General features: G+C 39.6%; 2 protein-coding genes across 2 annotated transcripts in view; one reads left to right on the plus strand and one right to left on the minus strand.

Annotated features, from left to right (window-relative positions):
* AKT3 (v-akt murine thymoma viral oncogene homolog 3) overlaps positions 1-23,506 on the plus strand; it is a 143,946-nt gene extending 120,440 nt beyond the window's left edge. Inside the window, exons 10-13 of the mRNA XM_014950837.1 lie at positions 1,024-1,238; positions 3,896-3,983; positions 13,822-13,924; positions 16,349-23,506. Coding sequence (XP_014806323.1) covers positions 1,024-1,238; positions 3,896-3,983; positions 13,822-13,924; positions 16,349-16,434 — 492 coding nt within the window. The 3' untranslated portion in view covers positions 16,435-23,506. The remainder of the gene's footprint in view (positions 1-1,023; positions 1,239-3,895; positions 3,984-13,821; positions 13,925-16,348) is intronic.
* SDCCAG8 (serologically defined colon cancer antigen 8) overlaps positions 22,545-25,390 on the minus strand; it is a 113,206-nt gene continuing 110,360 nt past the window's right edge. Inside the window, exon 19 of the mRNA XM_014950835.1 lies at positions 22,545-22,820. The gene's annotated coding sequence lies outside the window, so the exon portion shown is untranslated. The remainder of the gene's footprint in view (positions 22,821-25,390) is intronic.

Raw genomic sequence — 25,390 nt, forward strand, 5'->3', positions numbered from 1 at the left:
TTGCCTCTTTAATAGATCTTTCTGCAACAAATACTGGCTATTTGCACGTACAGTTGTAGTGCTTTCTCTATTACCATTCATTAACTTCTGTTGCATCTTCTTTGAATCAAAGGGTATGATATTCTAGAAATTCACAGAATTTGGAATTATATATGTATATATTCACTTTCCTTATTGCTTATGGTTTCATTATGGGTAAATGCTGCTATGTTGTCTCCGTTTCTACAATTTAATATGAAGGCATATTAAAGTCAAGACTGCTTGACGCTGCTTAGATTCCTTATTCCTGTTCTCTGGAGCTGCTGTGAGAAGGGCTGTGGAGTAGGTTGTTTTCAGGTACACAACATTGGAGGCATTATGTTAACAAATTATATAAACTTTACCATATTTCTGTGATCATGTAATATCATGTAAATGTAATATCATATAAACTTTGTCATACTTCTTTGCATTAGCATGCTTCAGCTCTTTGGGCTATTTCATGGAATGTAATGAAACTGTCAGGAGAAACGCATTGAGGACTTTTAATATAAACAAATATCTTAAAGAAGCTAAACTTCTCTTAGTAAAATTAAAGTGTTTCTAAATGTGAGGCTTTATTCTTACAGGTGGGGTAAGGAAAGGGAAGTGACTGAGCAAGGAGATTCAGTTCTCCCAGAAGAATGATAACTGCGGCGATAGTGCCCATAGATGAAGTGTCTGTTCCTAAAGCTGTGCACTATAAATGGGATGGTAGAAGACTTAGGAAAGGGGGAAAATGCAGTCATGATAATTTTGAGCAGGTCATTCTTGAATTTTTATTTTGCTTTGAGCAGTACTGTCCTCATTCTGCCTGGAATTTGAGTGAGCTCATGTGGGTCAGTACTGCAGTTGCATGTATTGAGCCAGGTTCTGGGAGTCCTTGTAGCGCACTGTGGAAATAAAGTCTTGGAAATGCATTCATGTAGAGGCGCATCACATAGGGTGAAATGGTCATGTCTGAAATAGTGCATGTCTTACAGCTGGGTTTGCTTTCTGTCTCAGGTGTTGGAAGATAATGACTACGGTCGTGCAGTGGACTGGTGGGGATTAGGAGTTGTCATGTATGAAATGATGTGTGGAAGATTACCGTTCTACAACCAAGATCATGAGAAACTGTTTGAACTGATACTAATGGAGGACATAAAATTTCCTCGAACTCTGTCTGCAGATGCAAAATCATTACTATCAGGCCTACTGATAAAGGATCCAAATAAGCGGTAAGTGAAATTACTTGGATATACAGGCGTAATAAATAATTATACTGGGTAATGTAAAAATATGCCAGTGGTGCCTGGTCTTCCTGACTAAAGGACCTGTCAGTCACAGGAAAGAGCCATTTGCAGCCATTTCCACTTTTTCAATACAGCAAGATACTCAAAGCGAATTTAACTAGCAAAACAGTTAAAAGCACATGGAAGATAACACTTTTAAGTATGACTTAACCCTGAGTTGGCTGTAGTCTCATGGGGACGACAGCGCTTTTCTTAGAAGTGATCATTCCAGAAGACATGGGTAGACAGCCACAGCTAAATTTTATTATGGCACGTAAATGAATCTTATATTAGACTATGTAAACTAGTGACTTGTTAAAGAATACATCTTCTGAGTGAAATTTATATTTCAAACAGTGGTTTGAAAGCAAGTATCACCCAGATGCTGCCTGTGCCCTTTTGTGGTGGGCTTTTCCCTCTCAGATTGCTGCCTAGGAGAGCCATTTTCCAGTGCTGCCTGCACTTGACCAGCCATGTCCAGTCCCCTGTGGTTCTAAAACAAATCTCTGTCTTTGTAAATCAGTGAGATTTGTCTGTAGGTTCCTTCTTTTCCCCAGTCTCTCTGTTCTTGTGAGTCTCTTGGCATTTTTTAAGGCTGCAGGCGTTCTTCTGCCCATCTGTCTCTCTTCCCTAATCTTCCCTCATCCTCAGGTTGTTCTCAAGAAGTTTTCAGTAGTGGGCATTGCTCGCTGGCACTCAGGGCAGGACTGGTTGCCCTGTCTCTCTGAGGGATTTGCCATCATGCAGCCAAGTGCAGCATCCAGGACAGCACAAGCGGTCAGCCTTTCTGCTGCTGCCCAGCACTGCCTGTTTAACTGAATTCACTGCGTGCAGTGAGAGCAAACTGTGACTAACCAGCCAAATACAGGGAGAGGAAAGTAAAAATTTGTTCCTGTAGCAACTATTAATGCATTTTAACCTCCAGACAATCTGACCCATCAAATATATTAACCTTTAGAATGGAAAAGATGCTTCCTCATAATTAATCTTTGCAGACAGTAGTGTTATATTTGCAAGCTTATTTATATTCACGTTCTAGTGCTAGCTAATGCTAAGTAGGGTGGGAGCATAGAGTTTAACTGCAACTCAGCTTTTCTCTGAGCAGCTGGATGGAAAGATATAGAGAGAAATCTGGAGACTGCAGGTTGACTGGGATGCTTTGCAGAGATAGAGAATTTTTTAATGAGTAGTTGAGAAACAAAGAGGAATATAGCCTGGAAATGAGAATAATTTTACACCCAGTTACTGCAAGACTGAGGTAGTAGTTCAGAATACAGAATATTTTTTGTAATTATACAGTACTAATAGTGGTAGTACTAATTAGTAGTACTAATACAGATTTATTTTCTTGGTTGTGAGAATTATTGCTCTTTGCAATAAATGCTTTAGAGAGGAATTTGTCGTACTGAGAAGGTTACTTCTAAAATTTGTCTTTATATCTTTAGCAGTTCCTGTTAGTGAAACACAAACTGCTTATGTTACTCGTTTTGTTAATATTTAACATGCATGGGCCGCTTGTTCATTTAAGATTAGCTTTTTTTCTGTTATAGCTTCTCTCTGTTAGACCAGTAGCATAGCTAGTCTCAGGAAGAAGGTGGCAGCTGAGCAGTCCTGAAAGTCCACATGCTGTTGAAAGGGGCAGAGATTCCCTTCCTTGGATCTGTGGTTCTTTCTTCACCAACAGCAGCAGCTCAAGGAAGCTCACTAAACTTGTTGAGTCAAGTTTGACTTGCTAATGCAACAAAAAAATAGCCAGTTTTTTCTCATTTTCTCATTGTAGGGTTAGTTTTCTTCCAGGATAGTGCACTGACTCAGCTCACAGTCATCAGTGGGAATGATGCTGTAGATGCAAGTGAGAGGGGAGAGGTATGAGCAGGGGTGGGACCCTCCTTTTTTGGCAGCGGTGACCACTTCCATGAGCTCAAATCACCTTGGGCAAGTTTATCGAAAGTAGGTGGAATTCACTTCCTAAGACGATTTGCCAGAGTCTGGCTTTGGCAAGCTATGGACCACAGTGAATTAGTGTGGTTATTTACAATGGCCTTTAAATAACCTTCTCAGCAGGCCTACAATTTATTAATTTATACTAATTGACTCAGATTGAGACTATTTTATGGTAATTGGTTAATTGTTACAGCACCCAGATGCAACAGCAGTTAACACTGTATAAAAATGATGTGTGAGTCATTACTGATTCAGTGCCTGGCACCTCCTTGGCAAAATTTTATGTTGGTATTGTTGGGTTGGTTTTGGTTTTGATTAGTGCCATAATGTTAGTTGGTCTTTCAAGAAAACTAAACTTAAGTGTGTTTTTAAAATGAATGAATTATTGAAAAAGCTCATCATGGACAGTAATGAACACTGTAGTTGAAGTAATTAAATAGAATAGACTGTAGCATGGATACTTCTACTATCACGTTTTCTCTTGAGAGCACCTGAATTCATATTAAGCAGGTGATAATTACATATTAAACGTGAGACTTGTTCCCAGATAAAAAAGCAACCATTTGTTTTTGACTAACCATTGCAATAACTTAATCTCCCTTTAAGAGTACTTTAAGAGTAATGCTTGTTTAATATGATTTTTTCCCCACTCTCTTTAGACTTGGTGGAGGCCCAGATGATGCAAAAGAAATCATGCGCCATAGTTTCTTTGCTGGAGTAAATTGGCAAGATGTATATGATAAAAAGGTATGTCTTTATATGACATTGAATAATCTGACATCTGCAGGGTGGTTTCAACTGATAGTCATAAGACTGCTGCTCTCTGAAGTTAGTAGTGTTTTTCTTTGCAACTTTTTTTTGTTAATACAAATGAGTAATTATTCTGAACTAGGTGTACTTAATCTTTTGGTTTTCAGTAATAATTTGTCAGTGGACCAAAAAAGCTAAACTCAGCAAACATTTTTCTTTTATTATGTAAATGTCCAAATCTTTTCCTTTCCTTTCCTTTTTTTCTTGCTGGGCCTTCAAGAGAAAAGTAGGTGTATGACTCAAGATAATGTGAGAAAATGTAATGGAAGTTTATCCGGAATTGTCTTTTAATTTCTTCCTTTTATTGAAAAGTTATTTTTATGGAAATGGGAAAATGAAGTGATTGAAAGTGACTCATAGCAAAAATCTACTTTCTGATTGTTTGTGTTTAAGTAGAAATCTTTTTCAAACTTATTTTTAAAGAGATATCTAAAAGAATTAAAATAGCATTAAAACACTGAGCCAAAACAGCTTGTGGAGAAAGCAAGTAGTGGGAATTCAATTGGAACAGTTTTCTCTAAACCCAGTCCTGTTCCTGTAATGATCAACACATTTCGGATGATTTTAGAAAGTGAATTTATCTTAACTCAGTAGTGAAACTCAATTTGACTTAAGTTGTTTTATATACAGAAGCCGATTTTATCTCAGTACGTGTGTAAGAATTTACTTGTTGCTATAAACCCCTTCTATTTTGATAATGTCTTTTTTTTTCCCCCAACTGTTTTACATTGTTAATCTGCCAGTTGAGCTGCGTAATTTTAAAAGATAGATTTTTCTTCTTTTTTTGCTTTGTTCAAATAAAAGGAAAATGAAAGACATACGAGTGAGCAGAATATGTTTATGCTACAATGTCAATGATACAAACTGTTTTTTCAGTTGTTGTTGAACTGGAATTTTAAAAATGTGTGGTTGTTGGTGTGGTACTTCTCTGACAAATAACGGAATTGAAATAAGAGCCTGTATACGATGATACAAAATATGGTACTCTGAAGTTACTTTAAACATGTGTGATTTTTCCCTGGCAGTATCATGAGGTTTCAAGAAGCTCTAAAATAAATAATCAGAGCAAGTATATTAATCAGGTTACTTTATGAGCTCAACCTCTGGTTGGTTATGTAAGGACATGGGAGAGAAGCACTTTGAGGATAAAATCTAAAAATACAAGTTGAGGACCTTTCTGGAGCTTAAAAAAACCCACTAAAATTGATTGGATTGCAATGTGCTAGGAGTGGGAGAGAAAGAAAAAGCTGTTACATTACTCTTGCTCTGTTGAAAAAGATGTCTTAATTATTTTACATTAGAAATAGAGCTCTCAATTCTACACTGTTCAATATCATATTTAGTTAAGAAAATACAGAAACAATTTTTTAGCATGTGCTTTGAGTCTTTACAAATCAACATGGCAAATGTCTTTCAGTCAAGATCTTATTCTGAGCTATTAAAATAAATGTGATGTTTTGCAGATATAAATATACATACAAATTTGTCTAAATATATATTAAAAACATATAAATATATAAATGCAGGTATTTTGCCTTTATGCTCAATGAGGTGGATATGGCTTATTGGAGTATTGTAACTGGAGAAACTGTAGACATTCATTGTTTACTTTGTCTGGTGTTGCTTTGAGAAACTAAATTTGCCAGTAAAAAAAATCAGTTTAATTTCCTCAGTTGAACAGTTAACTTCAAGGATCATAGGAATTGCTCTGTGTAATATTGGCACACAATGTGTTCTTTGTGGAAAAATAACTCAAAAAAAAAGCCTTCTGACAATATGTTTTTCTGTTTAATTAAAAATAGTTTTGTTCCTATTACAAAGCCATTTGTTGGGTTGGTTAAAATATCCAGTTGTTCCTTCTGCACACACAGTCTTACCAGTTTGGAAGTATGCAGAGTGTAAGACTATGCTCATAGAGATATAAACTTCAAACATAACAATAAGGTTAATGTACTTTCAATGAGTATGTTTATTAGAATGCTTATATGAATATTTTTGAGGTTTTGGTATTCTAGTGTAACTCAGGAGGAATGTATCAAACAAATTTGATTTTCAAATAGATTTATTCTATGCTTGCTTCTGTTGCTGTTTATTATTAGTAATACAGTCTTCAGCAGTAGGGTCATTTGATGAAATTGATAGTTGATATAATTATTTGCATAGTAAAAATATTTCACAGTATTCTTGCCTGAGGTTTATGCACCATGAAACTGTAATTTTCTGGCTGCATTTCAGGAGTGTGTTTCTGTTAGCAATGAAAGTACTCAAGTTCACAGTCAGAGTAATGGAAACAAAAAACAATATCATGTGTATTCTGAGTTGCTGGGGTATAGTTTTGTACATGTGCAAGTTATGCTCCTGTGTCACTAGTTTTATCATTTTTACTAGAGATGAAGTACATCTCTGTACTTACTAGGTTATCACTTTACAGATACGTAATTCTGTGTCTAATCACACCAGTAAACTTGGAGTATTTCATGCAACAAGCAGTAGCTCCGTGAGGTCAAATGGATCCAAATGGTCAAATGGAATTACTAGCTCTCTGATACTGCTAACTAGTTAAACTGATTTGGTACTACACAATGATAATAAAATGTTGTATGGCACACTGGAGCAGAGAAGGTCGTTGCCTTTAGATGAAAAATGTATAATAGTTAGCATTTGTGATCAGATGTATTTATTTTTGGCAGAAAAACCATGAGGGCATATGAAAGAGAGCAGCCTGTGCCAGGTTCTTCCTGTGATCATCTCAGCCCTGATGAGTTTTCATCTCTGTGCCTGAGTATGAGAAATTGAATAGTTTGGCAAACTCTGAAGACTTCAAAAGCCCCATATACTTCTAAATAAAATATTTGTTTTATTTTTAGCTAGAATCAGGAAGCTTTTTGAAATTTCTCTGTTACTCATTTAAGGGTTGTTTTAGCAAATTTTTATTTGGGTTGCAGAAATATTCTGAAGTTTTCGGATGTTCTATCTAAGGTCTTTTACTGAATAAAAACCACATGGGCATTTATTTAAAGGTAGGAATTCGGATATGTCTTCAGACTTGAAGCACTCAGGTAGCTTTATGTCAAAAGAGAGCCAGACCTTTTAGTGAGGCCTGGGTTTCTTATTGCATGTAATATGGATGGAAGAAGAAGAAAAGCTGTAGGTGAACTTGGGCTGAGATACATATCTCTCCTGATTTCTGATAATACTTCTGATTGTTCCAGCAGATTAGGGAGTGCTGCTGGGAAGGGAGCAGGGGCAAGTGGCAGTAGTGGTTAAAGCTGGGGTGTCTGACTCTGCTGCAGGCCACCCGCTTGTGCCGGCACCTATCAGTGTGGAGGCAGCGACTCTCAGCATGAAGTCTGGCAGACTCGAGAAGCTGTTCCTCACCCTTCAGCTGTGACTACCTCTGCTTTACTTAAGACACGACAACAGCAGACAATGAAATCCCATGAGCTTCAATCATGGGATTTGGGTTCAGGCCTGTCAAAATCTGCAGTATAACTGTAATCTTAAATGCATGTTTAAGTACTTCCGTGTATCAGATTTTAAGGGAAAGGGCAGGAGGGAAATAGGAAAATACCAGCATGTGTTTTTAGGCTGTTGCTATTTGAGTAGTACTATATTTGTACAATTACCTGCAGTGCAACAAAGCCTGTAGAAATGACCCTCATTACTTGCTTTTGTGTTGTTGCCATGAAAAGTAGTAAAAAGATCAGAAAACTGCTAACCAGTCTGATCTTTTCACTGTGTTTCCAGTGGTACTTTAAACTATAGGGGCACACCTAGTAGTTGATTACCACCCTTCCCCCAGCTGCTTGAATTTACAGGGAGGAAAATACACGTAAGGGTGTCTGATTCTTAAAATCAGATGGTTGTTGTAGTCCGGGTTGTGATTTCTCTCTGTCCTTCGTATCAGCATTGTATCACTTGGAAAAGAGTTTGTCCACAGGGAAAATCCCCTGCCAAAGCCTTCCTTCCTGTAGATTTGTGCTGTCTGTCCTTCCACCACACTGAAATTGCAGCTCTTCCTCCTCCCCTTGCCTGGGACCACCACACTCAGGGTTCCTAGCAGGATCCATGGGGTATTTTCCAGACTGGGCAATAGGCTACTGGGATGGGGATGGGCATGGACCAGTCCCTACATGAGTGCTTACTGACTGACTTGAAGCTCAACTCAAATTACTATCTTTCCTTCAATGGAAACTCAATTTGAGGCAGATGGAGAGAGATGCGTCTCTTCTATTCACTAAACTAGATACACAAACTCTGTGGGAAGTGGATGTGCTTAGTCTTTTCTCCATCCTGGTGCTTTTGCCCAGCTGTTCGGAATTTGTTAGGGAAGGACGGACAGACTGACAGAGTGCGTTAGCTCATCAGCTCCTGTTCCCTTTGGTGACTGAGCTAATATCAGAAAAAGGACAAAAATTGTTAGGAAAGGAAAATCAGTGTTTTAAAGGGTGTAAGTATTTTTCATTAAAATGTTGTTGAGGATCTAATGTTGAAAGACTACATTAAGGGTTTGTGTTGTTAGTATCTCTGCATGATTTTTAGGGTCACCAAGCATTTACTTTGAAGGGAGCATAGAGAGAAGACATAAATGAGGGAACACATATTAACAGATATGCATCAGAAAACCATCAAATTTTGAGATAAGCTTTGCTAGTATCCTTTTAAAATTTCTTATTTTGTAAGTTAATAATTCCAGTTTATGTGAAAATAGATTGTTTATTTGGATTATAATTAAGTTAGTTTGTTAATACAAATACTTTTTTTTGGGGGGGTTTGGAAGTCTCTGTGAATTGTGACATGTTTCAGCACTTCCAGCTGAGCGTGCTTGTGATGAAATACAGAAGTGTATTTCAGGGATGTGACCCCACTCTCTTCTCACAGTATAATTTATTTTTTCCATCATTCTTTTTCGCCCAATCTATCTCTTGTTTCATTCTTCAAAATAACTACTTTGCAGTTTTTGTTCTTTGGGAAAGTTTAAAGCAGATGAAAGTTTGATTTCTGGACATCAGATCATGAACACTTAATTACCAATACATAATTAACTTTCATAACCAGAAAGAACTGTAACAATTGACATAGTTTCTGATGTATGTCAGACTTGAATAATAAACTGCATGGAAACTGTTGAAATACAGCATATGATGACAATGCAAGGTATTCTTGAAATATCTGTTTTGTTATTTTCAAAATACATAAGATGTGAGAAAAACAGAGTTAATCTCATAAATAGTAATTTATTAGTAAAGAAGAGGCATACATCTCCGGATATGACAGTTATGGCTTTTTTTCTTAATTGGACAACTTGGAATGTCATGCTGAAGTTGAACAATTAAGTAGGATTCAAATGATTATTCCTTAGGGATAAAACCTGAAACTGAACAACAGTGCTCACTCTTTATTACTTATAAGATACATATAGAATGTTTCATATAAGTTCCCTATATATATTAAAAAATCATATAAAGAATGAGTGTGCTTGAGAGCTTTGATATTATAATCTAGTTATCTAGTTTATTTAAATGAAAATTCTGGGGGATGGTGTGTAGCTGCACCTCTTACTCCTTTCATGTTTCATCTTGGAATACTATTCGGCTGCAGTCTGTTGGTGGATGAAATTCTTACGGTTGTGTTAATTTTGAGTTCATTGGAAGGAAAATTTTCTTAAAAAGGAAGATCAAACTGATGTTCTTAAGTGCCATATTATTCATTTGGCAGATGGAGTGCATTGCAGTTACTTTCAGGTAGCTTCAGCCACTCCCTATACAACACCAAGGCAAAACAATTCCTGTCAGATTGTCTTTAAGCAATAACATTACATATTTTCCCTCATACTGAAGTATTCATGCAGTTGTTCAGTAGGCGTGAGGAAGCTCAAGGTGCAGGACAGAGCCTGTCTGTTCATCTCTGTGTGACTGTAACAGTCAGGTACTATACCTGCCCCTCTCCTTCCCCTGAGAGATGGGTGGCAAGTTTCCCAGGTCTCCAACTGTGCAAAAACAGTGGTGTTTCTCACACACTGCTCTCAATGGATGCCAAATGGAAATGCCATTCACTTAAGCTAATAAAGACACTAAGAATTTGATATTGCTTCTGCTGCTGTTTCTAACACCAAGCCTTGGAAATGGCCAGGGCAGATTCAGCCTGACAGATGGGTGTGAAATTGGATTTTTGTCTTGAACATCCACTCTTTTGGTCGGTTAAATCACAGTGAGTTTAGACTTTTTATTTCTTTGTATGCTCACATACATGTGTGTTTGTGTGTGTGCGTAGTGCATGAACACAGAAAATCTGTATTCATAGTCCGTAGAGTAAATTATCGGGTGCTGAAGCTGCAGTCTCCTGTCTGGTTCGAGTCTGTTCTGCCTGAATTTACCCAGACCACTAGAGGAGAAAAATCGTCCCGGACTAAAGCTTTGCAGCTGGGACCGAGCAGAGCGATTCTCACGCAGACTGACAAGGCCTGCACTTAACAAAAACTCATCTTACTCCTTTTGGACACAGGTACTGGGTGTGCCTTGCAGAGCTCACATTACTCTTGGACTTTCTGACTTCTCAGGTCAGAAGCGGGGAGGAGCTGTGGTGATAGCAGCTGGATACCATTTCCTTGTAGCACCAAACACAACATGCTGCTGGGTGTAAAGTGGCGTCTTCATGTTGTGGTTGTCAGAGCTGTAGTTAACATTGGGTGTTTTGTTCTTCGTCATTGAGCCTTAGCTTCAGCCTCTCTTGGGATGTACGGTGAAACTTCTGAGTTGTTATTCAGGCTCTGTCAGTCCAAGTGGTTGTCTCTGCAGCGGTTGCACCTTATTTGTCTATCCAGTGATTTCGTAACAGCTGAAATTTGTGGTGATTTTACTTTCTGTTTTTAAATAAAATCTGACCATTAATGAACAAAGGTGGCACTCCTCCAAAAAGATGATTGCCAAGTTTCTGAGGCATGGCCTGGCATGTTAGTGATGTGCCTTACAAAATCTGTCTTGAATGGTTCTGTATCCAGTCTTCCAAATGGGGTGTTGACATACTGTGTCGCTCGGCGTACACTTGTGCACATAATTTATACCATACTCTGTGCTCATGCTTTGTCTGAAAGGTTGTTAGGAACTGATTTCTTACTGCATTTATCTAATTTTCTTCTGGAGGTGATGCCTGAGTTCCGTGTGCGGGTTCCTCATTTCTTGACAAGAAATCCACAGGAACCAATGAATTATTTTAGAGATTCTCCTGTAAGAGTTGCAAGTGTGTCTGGCAAGTATGCCAACAATTATATGAAAGTCAGAGAAATCATTTATTTGGGGTGAGGTGTGCCTGTGATGCCAGATCTGGGGGGGGATGTCCATAAAACTGTAGCCACAGTTGTTTTGGTGTGAGTGGGGTAGAGCAGGTCAAAAGGAGTGGTCCTCAGTTCTGTCCATCCTCATGGCTGTGCTGGTGGAAGTCGTACTGTGAGGGAAGGAGGCAAAGTGTACGGAAAGAATTAAGAAACCTTCCTGCTGCTCACAGTGGAGCTGTATCTGTGCATCTTCATCTCAGTTTCCATTTCCGCTTTCCCATGGGCTGTCGGGGGTGGTTGGTGTATGTGAGGGTGTAGCTTGTATAAATACAAGCCTAAGCCATTGCAGAGAGCCACATGGCTGCATGGTTTGTTTTTGCAGTCACTGAAGTTTCCAACTGCTTTTAATGTCCAGGATATGAAAGGTACTGCTGTAAGACAGATGAATCTCAAAGCATCAGTGAGATAAATTTGCATCGGATTCCTCCCTTCTGGTTACAGCCTGGAGTTTGGTGTGTTTTACTTGCTTCGTCCCCCCCAGTCAGAAGTAAACTTCTACCATAACTGGAAGTTTAATCAGCTGACTTACTGGATGCCATTGATAACCAGTTTTCTATTAAGCCTAGCTACTGAGCATCGAATTGGAGCACCAACTTTCTCCCATCACCTGTGTCTGATGAATTTTGTTTTAACGGTGCTTTTCATACCTGATTGAAATTATTATTGTAATTATTTGTTCCTTAGGAACAAGTTTAGTACTGTGCTTCTTTTTCTAAAAGGAAGTTTTCAAAGTATTTTCATGACTATTACTATTTCAGATAGATGGGGAGAACAAGGGGGTGACCTAAAGTTGTAATGAGGCCTGTTCATTTTGGTGGAGAAAAAAAGAAAAAAAAAAAGGGAAAAAAAACCCTAGGCAAACCAGTAATTTTTTGAGGAAGAAACTTGTCAGCTATTGCATTATCTTTTCCTCTCCAGTTGCAGATCCATACATTGCTGTATATTGTGATCTTACCTGACCTTCCTTTTGTTTTTCATGAACTACTTTGCCTAAATCACAGTTGTTAAAGACCGCATAGTGAGCGTTTTCTCCTTCTTTTCACATAATAGTTGTAGCATTAAAGGTCTCTGTTTTACTTTTTAGCGAGAGCGGTTTGTTCTACTGGAGGTGTGCATTGTGCCATTGGAAAGACATTGTTTATTGTCCTTGACTTGAGAAACAAGGAATCTTGTATTTTCATGTGAAAAGTTTTAATTCTTGTGAAATGGCGTTTTCTGTTTGTGATCTGGAAAAAAAATCCCAATCAGGGAAGTAGTAAAATTGTTCTAGTAACCTGTTAGCTAATGGATTTTTTTCATACTGAATTGATCTAACGTTTACTTCAGTTGCTGAGAACTATGAAAGTGTCTTTTAAAAGGATTAGTGCATTGAACTCAGTGAGGGGAGGGGGTTTAACAGCAGTTCTGCTTCCTTTCCTGTGGGGTAAATTAACAACTTAATTGTTTGGTGTTAGTGTTCTGGAGTTGAGAATGTAAAACTGGTGAAAGCCACAGGCAAGCTCTGATAATATCAGTTGGCCATAATTTAATTTTTCCTAGAAAGAAAGATTGATAAACTACCTTCAGGGTGTGCATTTGAAATTGTCTGTGAGCAGATAGCACCAAAGAGCTCCCAAATTACAAAAAAACCCCATTGTCTTCTGCATCCCCTTTCCCTCGCTTGGCATTATCATATATGCTAAACTGCTGTATTGATTTGGACTGGCAGCATGCAATCCGATATCCCATACTGAGTATGCCTTCCCGTTAAAATCTTTGGCTGGTAGGCTGTTGTTCTGGAGGAGAGGGTGGATAGCAAGGCTGGTTCAAAAGAGGGATGAGGAAGTCCTGCCTGTGAGCTGTGAGCAGATACTAGTGGTGCTGGGAAATACCTTATTGTACTGTGAAAGCAGTAGGCAGGATTAGATCCAGCAACTCACTTAAGCATGAACCAGCCTTTTTTCAAATATAAAACTTATTTTCACATAATTTCTTCTAAAGGTAAGCTTAGATGTAGGCCTTGACCATGAAAAAGAAAACACATCATGCTTGCTATGCTATCTGTGTAGTCCTTTTTGCCTTAGCTCTTTATACCACCTAGTTGTGGTGAAGTACCTAGAGTTGCCCTTGCCTGACATCTCTGCGGGTAATTAGAATGGTCTGAAGAGTTTCTAGGTAATTATCTTTATGCAGCTCAACTTATCCGCAAGTCATGTGAGAGTGATACTTAGAGTTTAGCTGTATGGGTTTATTAGCCAGATTCTGAACTAGTATTTTTAGGATTGACTCTCATGACTTGTGTCTCTTTCTACAAGTTAGAGGCTCAGCTGCCTCTCTACAGACCTACAAACCACAGAGGTTTGACCTGGGGTATATATATAAAAAGAACTTATTTGTTTACCTGGTAGTAGTTTTGCTGGTTTCAGCTATAGTAATTTCATTTTATTTCTTGGTCCCTTTCAGCTTGTACCTCCTTTTAAACCTCAAGTGACATCCGAGACAGACACCAGGTATTTTGATGAAGAATTTACAGCTCAGACTATTACAATAACGCCGCCTGAAAAATGTAAGTCAGAAATTATACATAAGCATAACTTAAAAAGAATCAGTTTATAATAAAGCACTGTAAGGTTTTTTCACTTTGGATGGAAAAGCTGTTCTCACTGCTACTAGTAAAAGTCTTCATACAAAAGTGTGTAAGAGTAACTGTCAATTACAGAGTTCTTTTAAAGAAGGAGTAATTACAAAGCTTAGAATACCAGATCACTCTGGGTTGTGTGGTTGTTTTGTTTTGTTTTTTTAAATAAGTGAAAACAGCAGCTTCAAATATTCGCTGGTTGGGATTAAAGGTCCCAGTTGAGCAAAGTACATGGAGTATGGATTCTGCTCTAAGCATGTGGATGCTGCTAGTGACTTCAGGGTGTTGTCTTGGTTTAGCAAGTTAGGCATATTTTAAATTTCTTTGAAGACCAAAAGAAATTTAAAAAATAGCTGCCCGAGACAAGAGGTTGTCTCTTGTGTAGATATAAATTCCTTGAAAATGAAATTTCCTATCAAGTCCTGTACTTCAGCAGAGCTCTTAAAGAAATTGTTATTATGGATGTAACTGCTGCGCTGGGCTTACACAGAGTTTCTTCGTTGGAGTGAATGTAGTTTCACTGCAGTTTGTATTTTTGTCGTCATCTGCTACACACACAAGGATCATGATCTGTTCGGCCAAGATAGGGCTTAACAGAGCTACTTACCAAGCCAGCGCAGTTAAAATCTCGCTGCTGAATTCTGGAATCAATTTCCTTTCTAATTGAGGTTGTCTGTGTATTGGTGGTTTTTTTTTTTTAAATTGGGGTCATGGGGAAGGAGGATCACAAAGGTGGACAGTAACAGCTATAGATGATAACCTGCAGCTTTATGTTGGTTTACAAATCTGGAGTATTTTCTGGATTTTTGCATTTGAAGTGCTTGAACACAGTCATTTAAGGGATTTAAGTCTTCCTACTGTGAAAAAATAATCATTTCTTCTCCCATCTATCTTGATTTTGTTAATATTTGCAAATCGAACAAATTTTGCTAAAATTTGGATTAACTTGGAGTCTAATTCAGTATCATAAAGTCCTGATCTCTTTAAACTCCAGATATGCAATGACAATGGCTATTTACCCCTCAAAGGTTGAGCAATACAAAATATGTGGATGCAACCAAGTCTTCAGCTTTGAATTTATTGAATTCAGAGCAATGCAGGGAAATGACCTGCCTGCTTAAAGTACCCATCCTGGCCTCTGGTTATGGTCTGGCTGCTGAAGCATAAAACCCCACCCCAATGATAAGAATGAAAAAATGGAGGGTGATGATTTTTAATTCTTTTTCTTTAAAATCTATTAAGTAATTGTATTATCTACAATATGGTATCACCTGTCTGATGTGATTAAGGCAGTTAAAATGTGCTGTAGGGATGGAGGGTTGGTAACTGTGTATCAGAAAGTTTGCTGAACTAAAGATCTTTTATAGCCACAGAAATAATTTTCATAGTATTTAGGCCAGTTATTTAGATATCAAAGTTTTTTACAAATCACGCTAAGTGAATATTGAAACTATATCTTTTATCTATAGTAATCAAACTGGTAGCAAAACAGACAAGCTGTGTACATTAACTTAATTTAAATTGACAGTGTAAAAGGGAGATTGCATTTGAAGTGACATAACTGAGAGGCGCTGTTGAAGTCAAACAGGCTAATGATAACAAACCTGCTTTAACTCTGGTGTTTACACATAGAATATATGAAGATATGAAAGATGCATAATTCTGAAAGGTTGCATATAAATACATCATTAGAATAACGGTTTCAATAGGAGTCAATAAGGATAAGCAGTGTTTAAAAATCCGTGCGAGAATGTAGATCCAAATTCTCAGAGTTAGGCAACATCTGGTGCCTGGTTTCCATTGGCACTGCAGGAATTATGTAAATAAAAATATTTATGAATTTGGCTTAGTCCATGTTTCCTCTGATCCCAGTAAATACTGTAAAAATAAATAGTTTACTAAAAAATAGTATGTAAGAATTGAAACACATAGAATCTGCATGAATTGTTCATTTTGTAGCTGTTTTTCCTTTTATCTCCTTTTCAAATGGAGGAATATTCACAGATATCTACAGTAAGATTATAATTTCCTGAACTCATCTTAAGAAACAATGAAAACTGGCTCCTTCCATCAGCTTCTGTGCTACCAGGAGCTGGATGTGCTGGCATGTTTTGATTAGCCTAAAAGGGGTAGTAATGATTGGAGTTCTCAGGTGATAATCATAATAAACAAACCAACCAACCCAGCCTGAAATAAATTCTATGTATGAGCGTAAGTTTACATGAATAAAGTCTTACTTCTACTTGAGCCTTTAACTTCAGCATTGAATCTGAAAAGATGTACTGCATATCAGGTGAATAATAAAATCTTGTTGCAAATATAATGACATTTTGAATTTCTCCCTTACTACAGATGACGAGGACGGTATGGACTGCATGGACAATGAGAGGCGGCCGCATTTCCCCCAGTTTTCCTACTCTGCAAGTGGACGAGAATAACTTTTTTGTTCTGCTGCTTCACTGTCATCTTAGGTTTATCACTGAAAATGATTCCTGAACATCACCACCAGTACTAGATGCTATTTAAGATAGCAGGGGCACTTTCAGAGACTATTCCAAATTGAACAAGTTTCTTTCCCAAACCTACCTAAAATCCATTTTGGTTTTGCATGAAATATGAGATTTTCTCTACTACGCTCTCCTGCTGTTGCTGCTGCCCACAGTCTCAGTATAATAGCAACGTCAAGAAGTTACTAACAGTTTCTTTGGAGGTAGATGACTCGACTTCAGCGTTGCACACTTTGTGCACAAGCAGTCATCTATTTTTCCTCACAGTGGAGGCTAAACAAAAAAACGAGTTGGTCCAGCTTATCTCCTTCCAGAAGATGAATCAAAATTGTAATTAGTCTAAAAAGACCAGTCTATAACATTTTCTTGCATCTGTTTGTGCTGGTTAGAACAAGGAAACATAGGGGTGGTGATGTACATATGCAAGGTTTCTGTTAGGCATATCATTACTTGAAGCAGGTCTCTGTCATTAACATCTGGCTGGAATTTGTTTGGGAAACGTTTGAGAGAAGGACTTAAACTGTTGATATATATAAATATATATATATTATTTTTTAATTACTGTTGGATACTACAGAAGAAGCAGAAGGGCTGGGGTCACCCAGCCTGCCACTTAGAACTTCCAGGTTCATGTGCAATCATGGAGAATCGAACATTATACATGCAAGAAATGAAGGCATAAAAGCAGCAGTTGAAGTTGTTTAAGGGGTCTTATAATTTGCACCAGATAACATCTTTCTCATGCTTTTCTTTTTCTTTCATGATATACATCACCTCTGATGGCTGAAGAATGTAGACAGGCATAATAGTATTGCTTTTCACCAAAATGTGTGCACCCAAGGTAAACAGGTGTTTGCCTTACCCGTTTTATTTTGAGTTTGTGAATTAGCTTTTTCTCCAGGTGTTAACTCTGAATATTCTTTGGGGGTTTGTTTTTTTTGGTTGGTGTTTTTTGGTTGATTTTTTTTTTTTTTTTGGTTTACTGCAGTAGTATTTATTTTTAGAGATAAGGATTGTATGTGTCATGTTTGCAAGTGCTGCTACATCTTAGAACAGGCTTACAGCAGTTAATTTTGTAATATATGGAAAGACTGTACAAGCTGAAGGGAATAATGCACTTTTCTCCCATGTGGAAATTCTAACAAGGCTCTGAAATTGTACATACTGCTTAGAATCAGATTTTTGTGAATGAAATACTGTCTTTTAATTGTTTGGCAATGGAGGTGAGACAAAAAAAGCTACATCTTGTGCTCCACTGAGGATGAACGTAATGTAAGAGCCTGACAGCACAATAGAAAATTTCTGTTCTATATGAAGGAATTGCATTTGAACAACGAGACCACAGTGATTACAAGAAAAGCACTTTATTTTAATAATTAAAATAGTAAATTTCTGGGATCAGCCGTTCTCAAGCAAGGTTTGCCCTCAACCAAAAGAGTCCCGAAACCCAGCATGTTACGTGTAACCGTGGTACCTGATTGACTGAATTCGAAACATCACAAGAAACTGAGAGGAGAACGTCTTTCCATTTCCGAAGATCTGTATCTAACAGAATGTGTGCATAAACTTTAGCTTTGATCTTCAGCAATGATAATCTTAATAATAAACCCTTTGGTGCTAGGAGTCGGGACATTACGCAGTGCCGTGGTAGCGTGCATGTGCCCTTGCTAACGACGTCGGAAAACTGACTCCATGGGATTATCATTCGAAGTATCTCTGCGTTCGGATCTTGTTAGCTCCCACGAAGACTGTGATGTCGCAGAGTATTCCTGGTTGCGTTGTGTGAATGAGTAGATGAGTCTGAAAGGCGAGATATTCCTACGCAGATGCCTTAGCCTCTTGATGCGGCAAGTTAAGTGCCCGAGCATGAAGCCCACTGCTGGCAGTGCATGTGCTGGGACAGTCAAGGGGTAGATGGGCATTTTAGCAAGGCAGCTAAAGACGCAGACTAATTTAGACAATTTTTCATGTTTCGTGTTTTATCTTTAGTGTGGATAATCAGAACTATATCATGATGTATATTCTAACTACATAGGATCTCATTCTGTCACCTTGTAACACTAAATACATGTAGAGATTATCCCTCTACGAGAGAGAGGAGCACAGCAAGCGCATTGCAGGTCTCTTCTGGACGGGTAGTTTAGAGGCGTCTACACTGACACAGTGAGTGAGTGAGTGAAATAACCGAGTGTTCAATAGACGGGCATTACTTAGTTCTCTGCAAAGGCCTCGTACTTACAGACTAAAACTATGGTGATTCAAAATCTGTGTTATATGCCTGTGTTTTTTCCCCCCAATGTTTTCAGCTTGTAATAGCAATAAGTTTCTTGACACAGGGCACCTCTAGCTCACCACAGCTGGTGCCGTGCCTCTGGGCAGCCCTTCCTGGCGCGCAGAAGCAGCCCTGTGGTCAGTCACCATCGCCTAGCTAGTTAGAATGCGGTTCGCAGTAAATACCTGTCAGTGAATTATTTGAAAACCTTTTAAGACTTCGCTGTGCTTTGTATTGTCTGCCTTCCAAAACGTCATTGATCAAGTTTATGCTACAGAGAGAGTCAGTGGCTGCTTCGTGCTGCCCGGGGTTGGGGGATTCTCTCTCTTACCAGTGTTAGAAACGGGACGAAAGACAAATGGGCAAGGGGTGCCCAGAGAAACTTTTGAAGCTCTTCTTTTGCTGTTCACAGTTGTGGTTGGATTTGGGAGGTGGTGGCTGGTTTCCTTGGTGAGCCTTTTGAGCACAGTACATTTCAGACTTGACTCCAGCTTGTACTGACTTCCATGACGTACAGTATGCCCTCTTGTACTGCAGCCATCTCAGAGGAAATAGGTCATTTCTGTTTGGATTTTTGGCAGTTTTGCACACAGCTTCGCTTTCCACACTAATCCATCTTCCAGTACATTCCTGTTGCTTCAAGAACATTTATTCCAGTATTGTTTTACAGGTTTTTTTTCCATCTTTACTTGCAGCTTCTTAAAGCTGACTGTTCTTGCAGGGGCCATGTGCTTCTCCTAGAGTACAAAAGTAAGGTCTTTCCTTACTAACTGCAGGGTCTATATATTACACCTCAATGTACACACTTTGCTGCTACTGTTTGTACTGTCTACAGTAGAATTTCCTTATCTTGCTCCTGGTAGTGCATTACAGGCAAGCATGAAATGTAAAGTATTTATTTAAATAAAAACCTCTAAATTGGTAATTGAATTACCTCCCTGTAGCTTTAGAGTTTGTGACATTTCTTGACCTTGCTAGTTCTTTCATTAGATCCATGCAAGATCTAGTCATATGGTTAAGGATATTAAGCAGACACGACTATGAACCCAAGAAACCGTATTACTGTTGGTCATACTTAAACTGTTTATTTCCTTAAGTATATGACCCACAAGGATGTGAAATAACTACAAGAAACTGTTTTTGTACACTGTACATCCTTAGTATTTTTACACGTATATGATAGGGATGCACATTATTTTCCTTCGTACAGACAGCTTAAATAAAGCACTATGTCAATCTGCTACTTCTGTGTTTTTTAATGCTAATTTGTTCTGGAGGTTTGTAAATATATATATATGTTCAAGCTTGCCACAAAGGACGTATTTTTTTATATCTGCACATTACTATTAAATATCATAGAGGATAAAATTCTGAAGTTCTGTGTCAGAGAAAGAAAAATTGAAATGAGAAGGCTATATTGCAGATTACGAAAGATTTCTCAAGTTTTGGGTTAAATATTTACTTCATATTTTAAAGTAATTTTATATAGGTTAGATGCTTCAATCCTGAAATGCACAAAGAATTTACTTAATTTCTTCTTACAAGAAAATGTACATCGTTATTTTTTTATCACTGTATATATATAATGATCTGTGCATGTTTAGTTACAAGTTTTATTTGCTGTGAAGTCCTAGTGATAACTGTAACTCTCTGTGACGTATTTCAAATACTGGGTGATCAGTTTCGGCTTGTAAATTATTAAGTTACAATATTGTAAAAAAAAAAAAAAAAGTTTTTATGACTAAGCAAGATGTATCTGTGCTTTGGACCGAGGCTATTTCCATCTCGGTGGTTCATGTTAACCCTACGAGGTGTGTGTCACTTGTAAAAGTAAATTTGGGTTACACTTTTGTGGTAGCGATACACAGGGTTACGTTCCTGTCAGAACACCCACAATTTAAGTGATTAGTCATCTAATGAAATTCTGAGCCTCACATCCCATAGCTAGGGAATGTGTGAGGGTAAGGAGAGAAAAAGCTGGGAAGGTGGGATTTGCAGGGCACCCTGAAGTGGGACTCTTTGAAGCCCCTAGGCTGGTCCGGGGCCGTTTGACCCAGCCGGTCGGGAGGGCTGAGGTCCCTACAGCAGTCGCTCAGCTGGGTTTTAGCTCCGTTCTCAGACATGAACGCTGCCCTGGCATAGAGGTGCTTCATCCAGCTCTCAGGTTTTTGTCTTCTTCTTTTGTTTTTTTTAACCTTCTTTTTTTTTTTTTCCTCCCCCACCTTGCGGTAGGAAAGAGCATGAGCCAAGGAGCCAGCCAGCAGCCACCAGGTCAGTGATGCTGGGAGGTGAGTGACCGGGGGCTCAGCTGTGGCAGCGGCAGGAGAGGGGGGTCAGGCTGCAGCCCCTGTCACGGGGTCACACCCTGGCTGTGGACGTGGGTTTTCCTGGCTTTGATCACCTAGTCTGACGCTTGTAAACTTTGTAAAACTAAGCATTTTAGGCCTAGGTAGAAGTGGGGGCAGGAGAAATGTGAGATAGGTAGACCTGGTGCTGTCTGTGGCTAAATTCATTGCTACAGAGTAGCTGCTGCAGGGAATTGCATCCTTCTAGACTCCCAGCAACATAATGAATTGAGTCTAAGCCTGGGATGAGTATGAAAATCTCCTTCCAGCTGTATGTACTCACAGCCCAGGATGCTTTGTTGAAATCGAACGCATAGTGCAGGCGGGTGGCTGGCAGGGGTGCTCTGTGTGCAGCCACCAGCAGCCACCAGCAGGGAGGTGAGGCAGGTCCAGAAAGGTTGAGGGTCCGGCCGTGCCTCGGGTGGAGGCACGGCAGCTCCAGGATCTCGGTGAAGCCTGAGTGTTGGGACTTGGTGCCTGAGTTCCTTTGTGCACGTAGCCTATAGGCACTGTCTCCTATTTAAACACAGATTTATGCTGTGGAGCTATAAAAATTAAATTTAAAAAAAAAAAAAAAAAAAAAACTTGCATATTCCTACATTGATACATGTATATTCTTCCTTGAGTAACCACCTATAAAGTAGTGACACTTCAAAAAATTGTCAGATCATTACCATGGAAAACCCAGAGTTCAACTCGAGAGGACTTTTCGTCCTCAGGCTTTCTTGTCCCTAAAGACCTGAGGCCATTTGAAGCATGTTTATTGTCATATTGGTGAAGCAGTTGAGGGAGGAGATCAGATGTGTTTGGCAGTTTAATACGGCAGGAAATTGAAATGGGGAGGAAAAAACCACTTTGATGTCAGGGCTGTACCACTAGTAACTCCTAAAATACAAGGGAAGGAAAGACTATGTCCCACAGCAAATGGTAACTTCTTGCATGTGTTGTACTCCTATTTTTGTTACATTTTATGTCTTCATTCTGGCTGAGGTAGCTTTATTAATGCAGAACTGGTCTTTGCGCTTTTTCCCCCCTTTACTAGTGCAATTCTACAACTACACTGAAGAAACTTTTTTCTTATGTACTTAGCAAAAGATTCAGATAAATTCTTTCTGAAACGATCTGGTATTTGGAAAGTAACTTTTAAAAACACAAGGGTGCAGTTAACCAGAAGACAACCCTCAATTATCCTTATGTTGGGATTCTCACTTTTGTATAAAAAGTGGTGAATACCCTGTAAGAATCAAGTTCTCGGGTAGATTGTGGCAGAGTTTAGGAGGAGGAGTGCAGTCTGCTTCCTGCCGGACGGACAAACAGCCCCTTCTCCTCCACCCCGTGCACACGCTGTCGGAAGGACAAACCGAGGAATGTAAGAATCTGCTGAAGTTTATTGATATTTTAGGCTGTAAATAAGACATCTATGGTCAATTATAAAAATAGATAAAAACATTTTATAAAAAAATTGTACAAATTATGAATTAAGTCCACATTATGTAATAGCTGTTAAAAGTCTTTCAGAAAAGTCTCAGCTGTTTTCCTAGGAAGTTCGGTAGCTGGTAATGCTTAAAAATATTTATGCCTCTGTAGTTATAAACAAATAGAAACCAGTTGAAATTAGCAGCAGGTGTGCCTGCTCTCTGCAGAGGTGTCTTTAGGTGAGCCTCAGACAAGCCCAGGTTTCCGCCGGGTGCAGAGCAGACCTGAAAGGTAAAGAGAGGGCCGGGTGTGTAAGTGAGCAGTCTCTGTCACCTCGCTTGTGTTTCTCATTTGCGGCACTTCAGCCTGCAGGCGAGTTCTTAGAAGAGAAATAGAGAAATGGTTAAGACTGTGGTAATGCGATGTAAACAAGTGCCATTTCAGAGCCTGCTTCCTGCGGGCCTGCTGTCCTCGCCTCCTTCCAGGATCCGAAGTCTCAACAGGCAGCAAGAACAAGAGCTGTTTGATTTCTGAAAAACAGGATCTCCATGAGCTTTAGCCATCATTTGTGTTTAGCAGTAAATAACTGAGCTCATGTTCTGGGGCACGTCTAAGATCCTGCCCCTTCTCCTTTCCAGGAAGGAGGTGGCAGGTTTGTGCCAGAGCGTGTTTACTGTGAATTGTGTGGCGTGTGTACGGGTGGGCAGCTCCAGCAAAACAGGATGCTGCTGCCGGTCAGAAACCTCTGGTGGGAAGGTTAAGTCAAGTCACAGTGTCGTAGCTCTTGCATCGGTATTGCTTGTGCTTCCTGAGTAGCACTGCAGGACTGAATTAAGAGCGGGACATCAAACTCGACTGGAGCTGGGGGGAGCTACCTAGAATTGAGCCACTGGAGTTCTACAGTTTTAATTTAAGAGATGTAAATGATCTGAGAAATAAAAATAAACTTTCTACTTTTGCTGGTTTTGCATTAGAGGACTAAAGGGTTCTGCTTTTTTCCCCCCCCTTAGGTGATAAGGCAATTAGGGCTGAGTTAAAAAAGAACTTACGAAGCTGCAGTTCATTAAAGAATTAATTAAGAACAATAACATGATACTTTTTTCTGCTCAAATACATAGACCAACTGCTACAGTTGTGTCTGCAACCACTGCAAGGAAAATGAACTACAGGCACAGAAAGCCTTGGGGCTTGAATTCCGTGTCAGTGACTGGCCAGTGACAGCCAGGGGACACCTACTCCACGCTGCAGTACCCCCAGCATTCCCGTCAGCATTAGAGTACACGTAGAAGATTAAAAAGGCAAAAAGCCACCCAAACACTCAGTTCCTGAGGAAGTCCCCTGGCAATGGCTGCTGCTGTGGGTGGCTTACAATATCCCCAGCCAGCCTCTTCCTCTGCCACACAGTTGCCCTTGGTGGCCCCGTTGGTAGCCTGGGATATTCACTCGCTGCTCTCCCTGATTACTGAAGCGAGCGTGCCCAGCTGTACCCCAAGGTACAGACTCTCTTGCTTTTAAGCACCCCCTTTCCAGACAGTAGCATTTCGTACCAACAAACTTCAAAACATTTCTACCCTGCAAATGTCACGCTGTCAGTTATGCCTCTAACTCAAAAGCGTCATTTTGCTCTTCCTGTCACCTGCAAGTCACAAAAAGCGTCTCATTAGCCCTGTCTGTAGGTATGTAAACCCATTGAGCCCCCATACTTACACCCCAAAGCCTCAGGGTGCCTACATGTCTTTTGTCACCACTTCTCCAGTGCTAAAGCTTGGTGAGATGCTGACCTCAGCTTGCTTGGCAAAGTAGGCATTTCCCCACTTGACTACATCCAGGCCTCAACTGCTTTTAAAATAAAGCACAAATAATGGCAGCATCTCCCACTATCCAACAGCCTGGATGCTGAAACATTTAAGATGTGCAGTTCTCAAACTAAATGGGCACAAATCTGTCACTCCTGTTGTCCGGGTAATTGGCAGCTGAGCTGGTCACTGGGCAGGGGCCTTTCCAGGTGTACAGTTTTTGCTCCTCCCACCAGTATTTGGTATTCAGTGAGCGGACCTCTGCAGCACAAGTTGCCCAGCTCCTCCCAACACTCCCTCCTCCTCCCCTCAGTGGCATCTCTAACTTGGCGGTTGGGTATTCTTAGGTGTACAGGTTGGAAGTTTTGTAGGAGCAGAACCACAGACATCCGAGTGGTTTAATTGCTGTTAACTATACTTGTAATGGAGAGAAGAGGAGCCACTAGCTTCTTGTTTGGTTAGAAACTACTCAGGTGCCTTAGATACCTCAATCCTTGTTTTCCCAGCTGCAAAACCTAAGGTGGAGCTCTCAGGAGTACCAGGCTTACCTCTTGAGCTGCTCCCCAGCTTTTCCCACTGGCCAGACACCGCACAGGAACTACATACCTCCTACAGCTGCTGATTAACAAACTCTGACGAGCTAAGTACTAAGTGATGCAACACCTGAAGTGTCATAACAGGGCAAACATCACACAGAGGTCTCTCTCTCTATCCCCTCCTGTCATAAATAAACTCATTACCTCTGACTAAACCACAAGAAGACAACTTTCCTTTCATTTGCTAAAAAAACCCCACAAAACCACAACAAAAAAACAACAACCAACCCCTGCCTGTGAAATGTCACTGCCTGTTACAAACACCTGGCAGAGGCACTATTTTTGTGCCTTTAATTTACTAAAAAAGAAGTTCGCTCCCCAATATCTACGCAGTCTTCAGGTCTCCTGAAGAACAGTTCAGGATCAGCCTGAATCACTTCTGACATCAGAGATGGACAAGCTACTTGTTTTCTGAACATAAAGCTCCCCTTCTCTAAAATAATGGGGGGGGGGGGGGGGGGG

Source organism: Calidris pugnax, unplaced genomic scaffold (assembly GCF_001431845.1).
Source record: "Calidris pugnax isolate Ruff unplaced genomic scaffold, ASM143184v1 scaffold24, whole genome shotgun sequence".
Classification (NCBI taxonomy): Eukaryota; Metazoa; Chordata; class Aves; order Charadriiformes; family Scolopacidae; genus Calidris; species Calidris pugnax.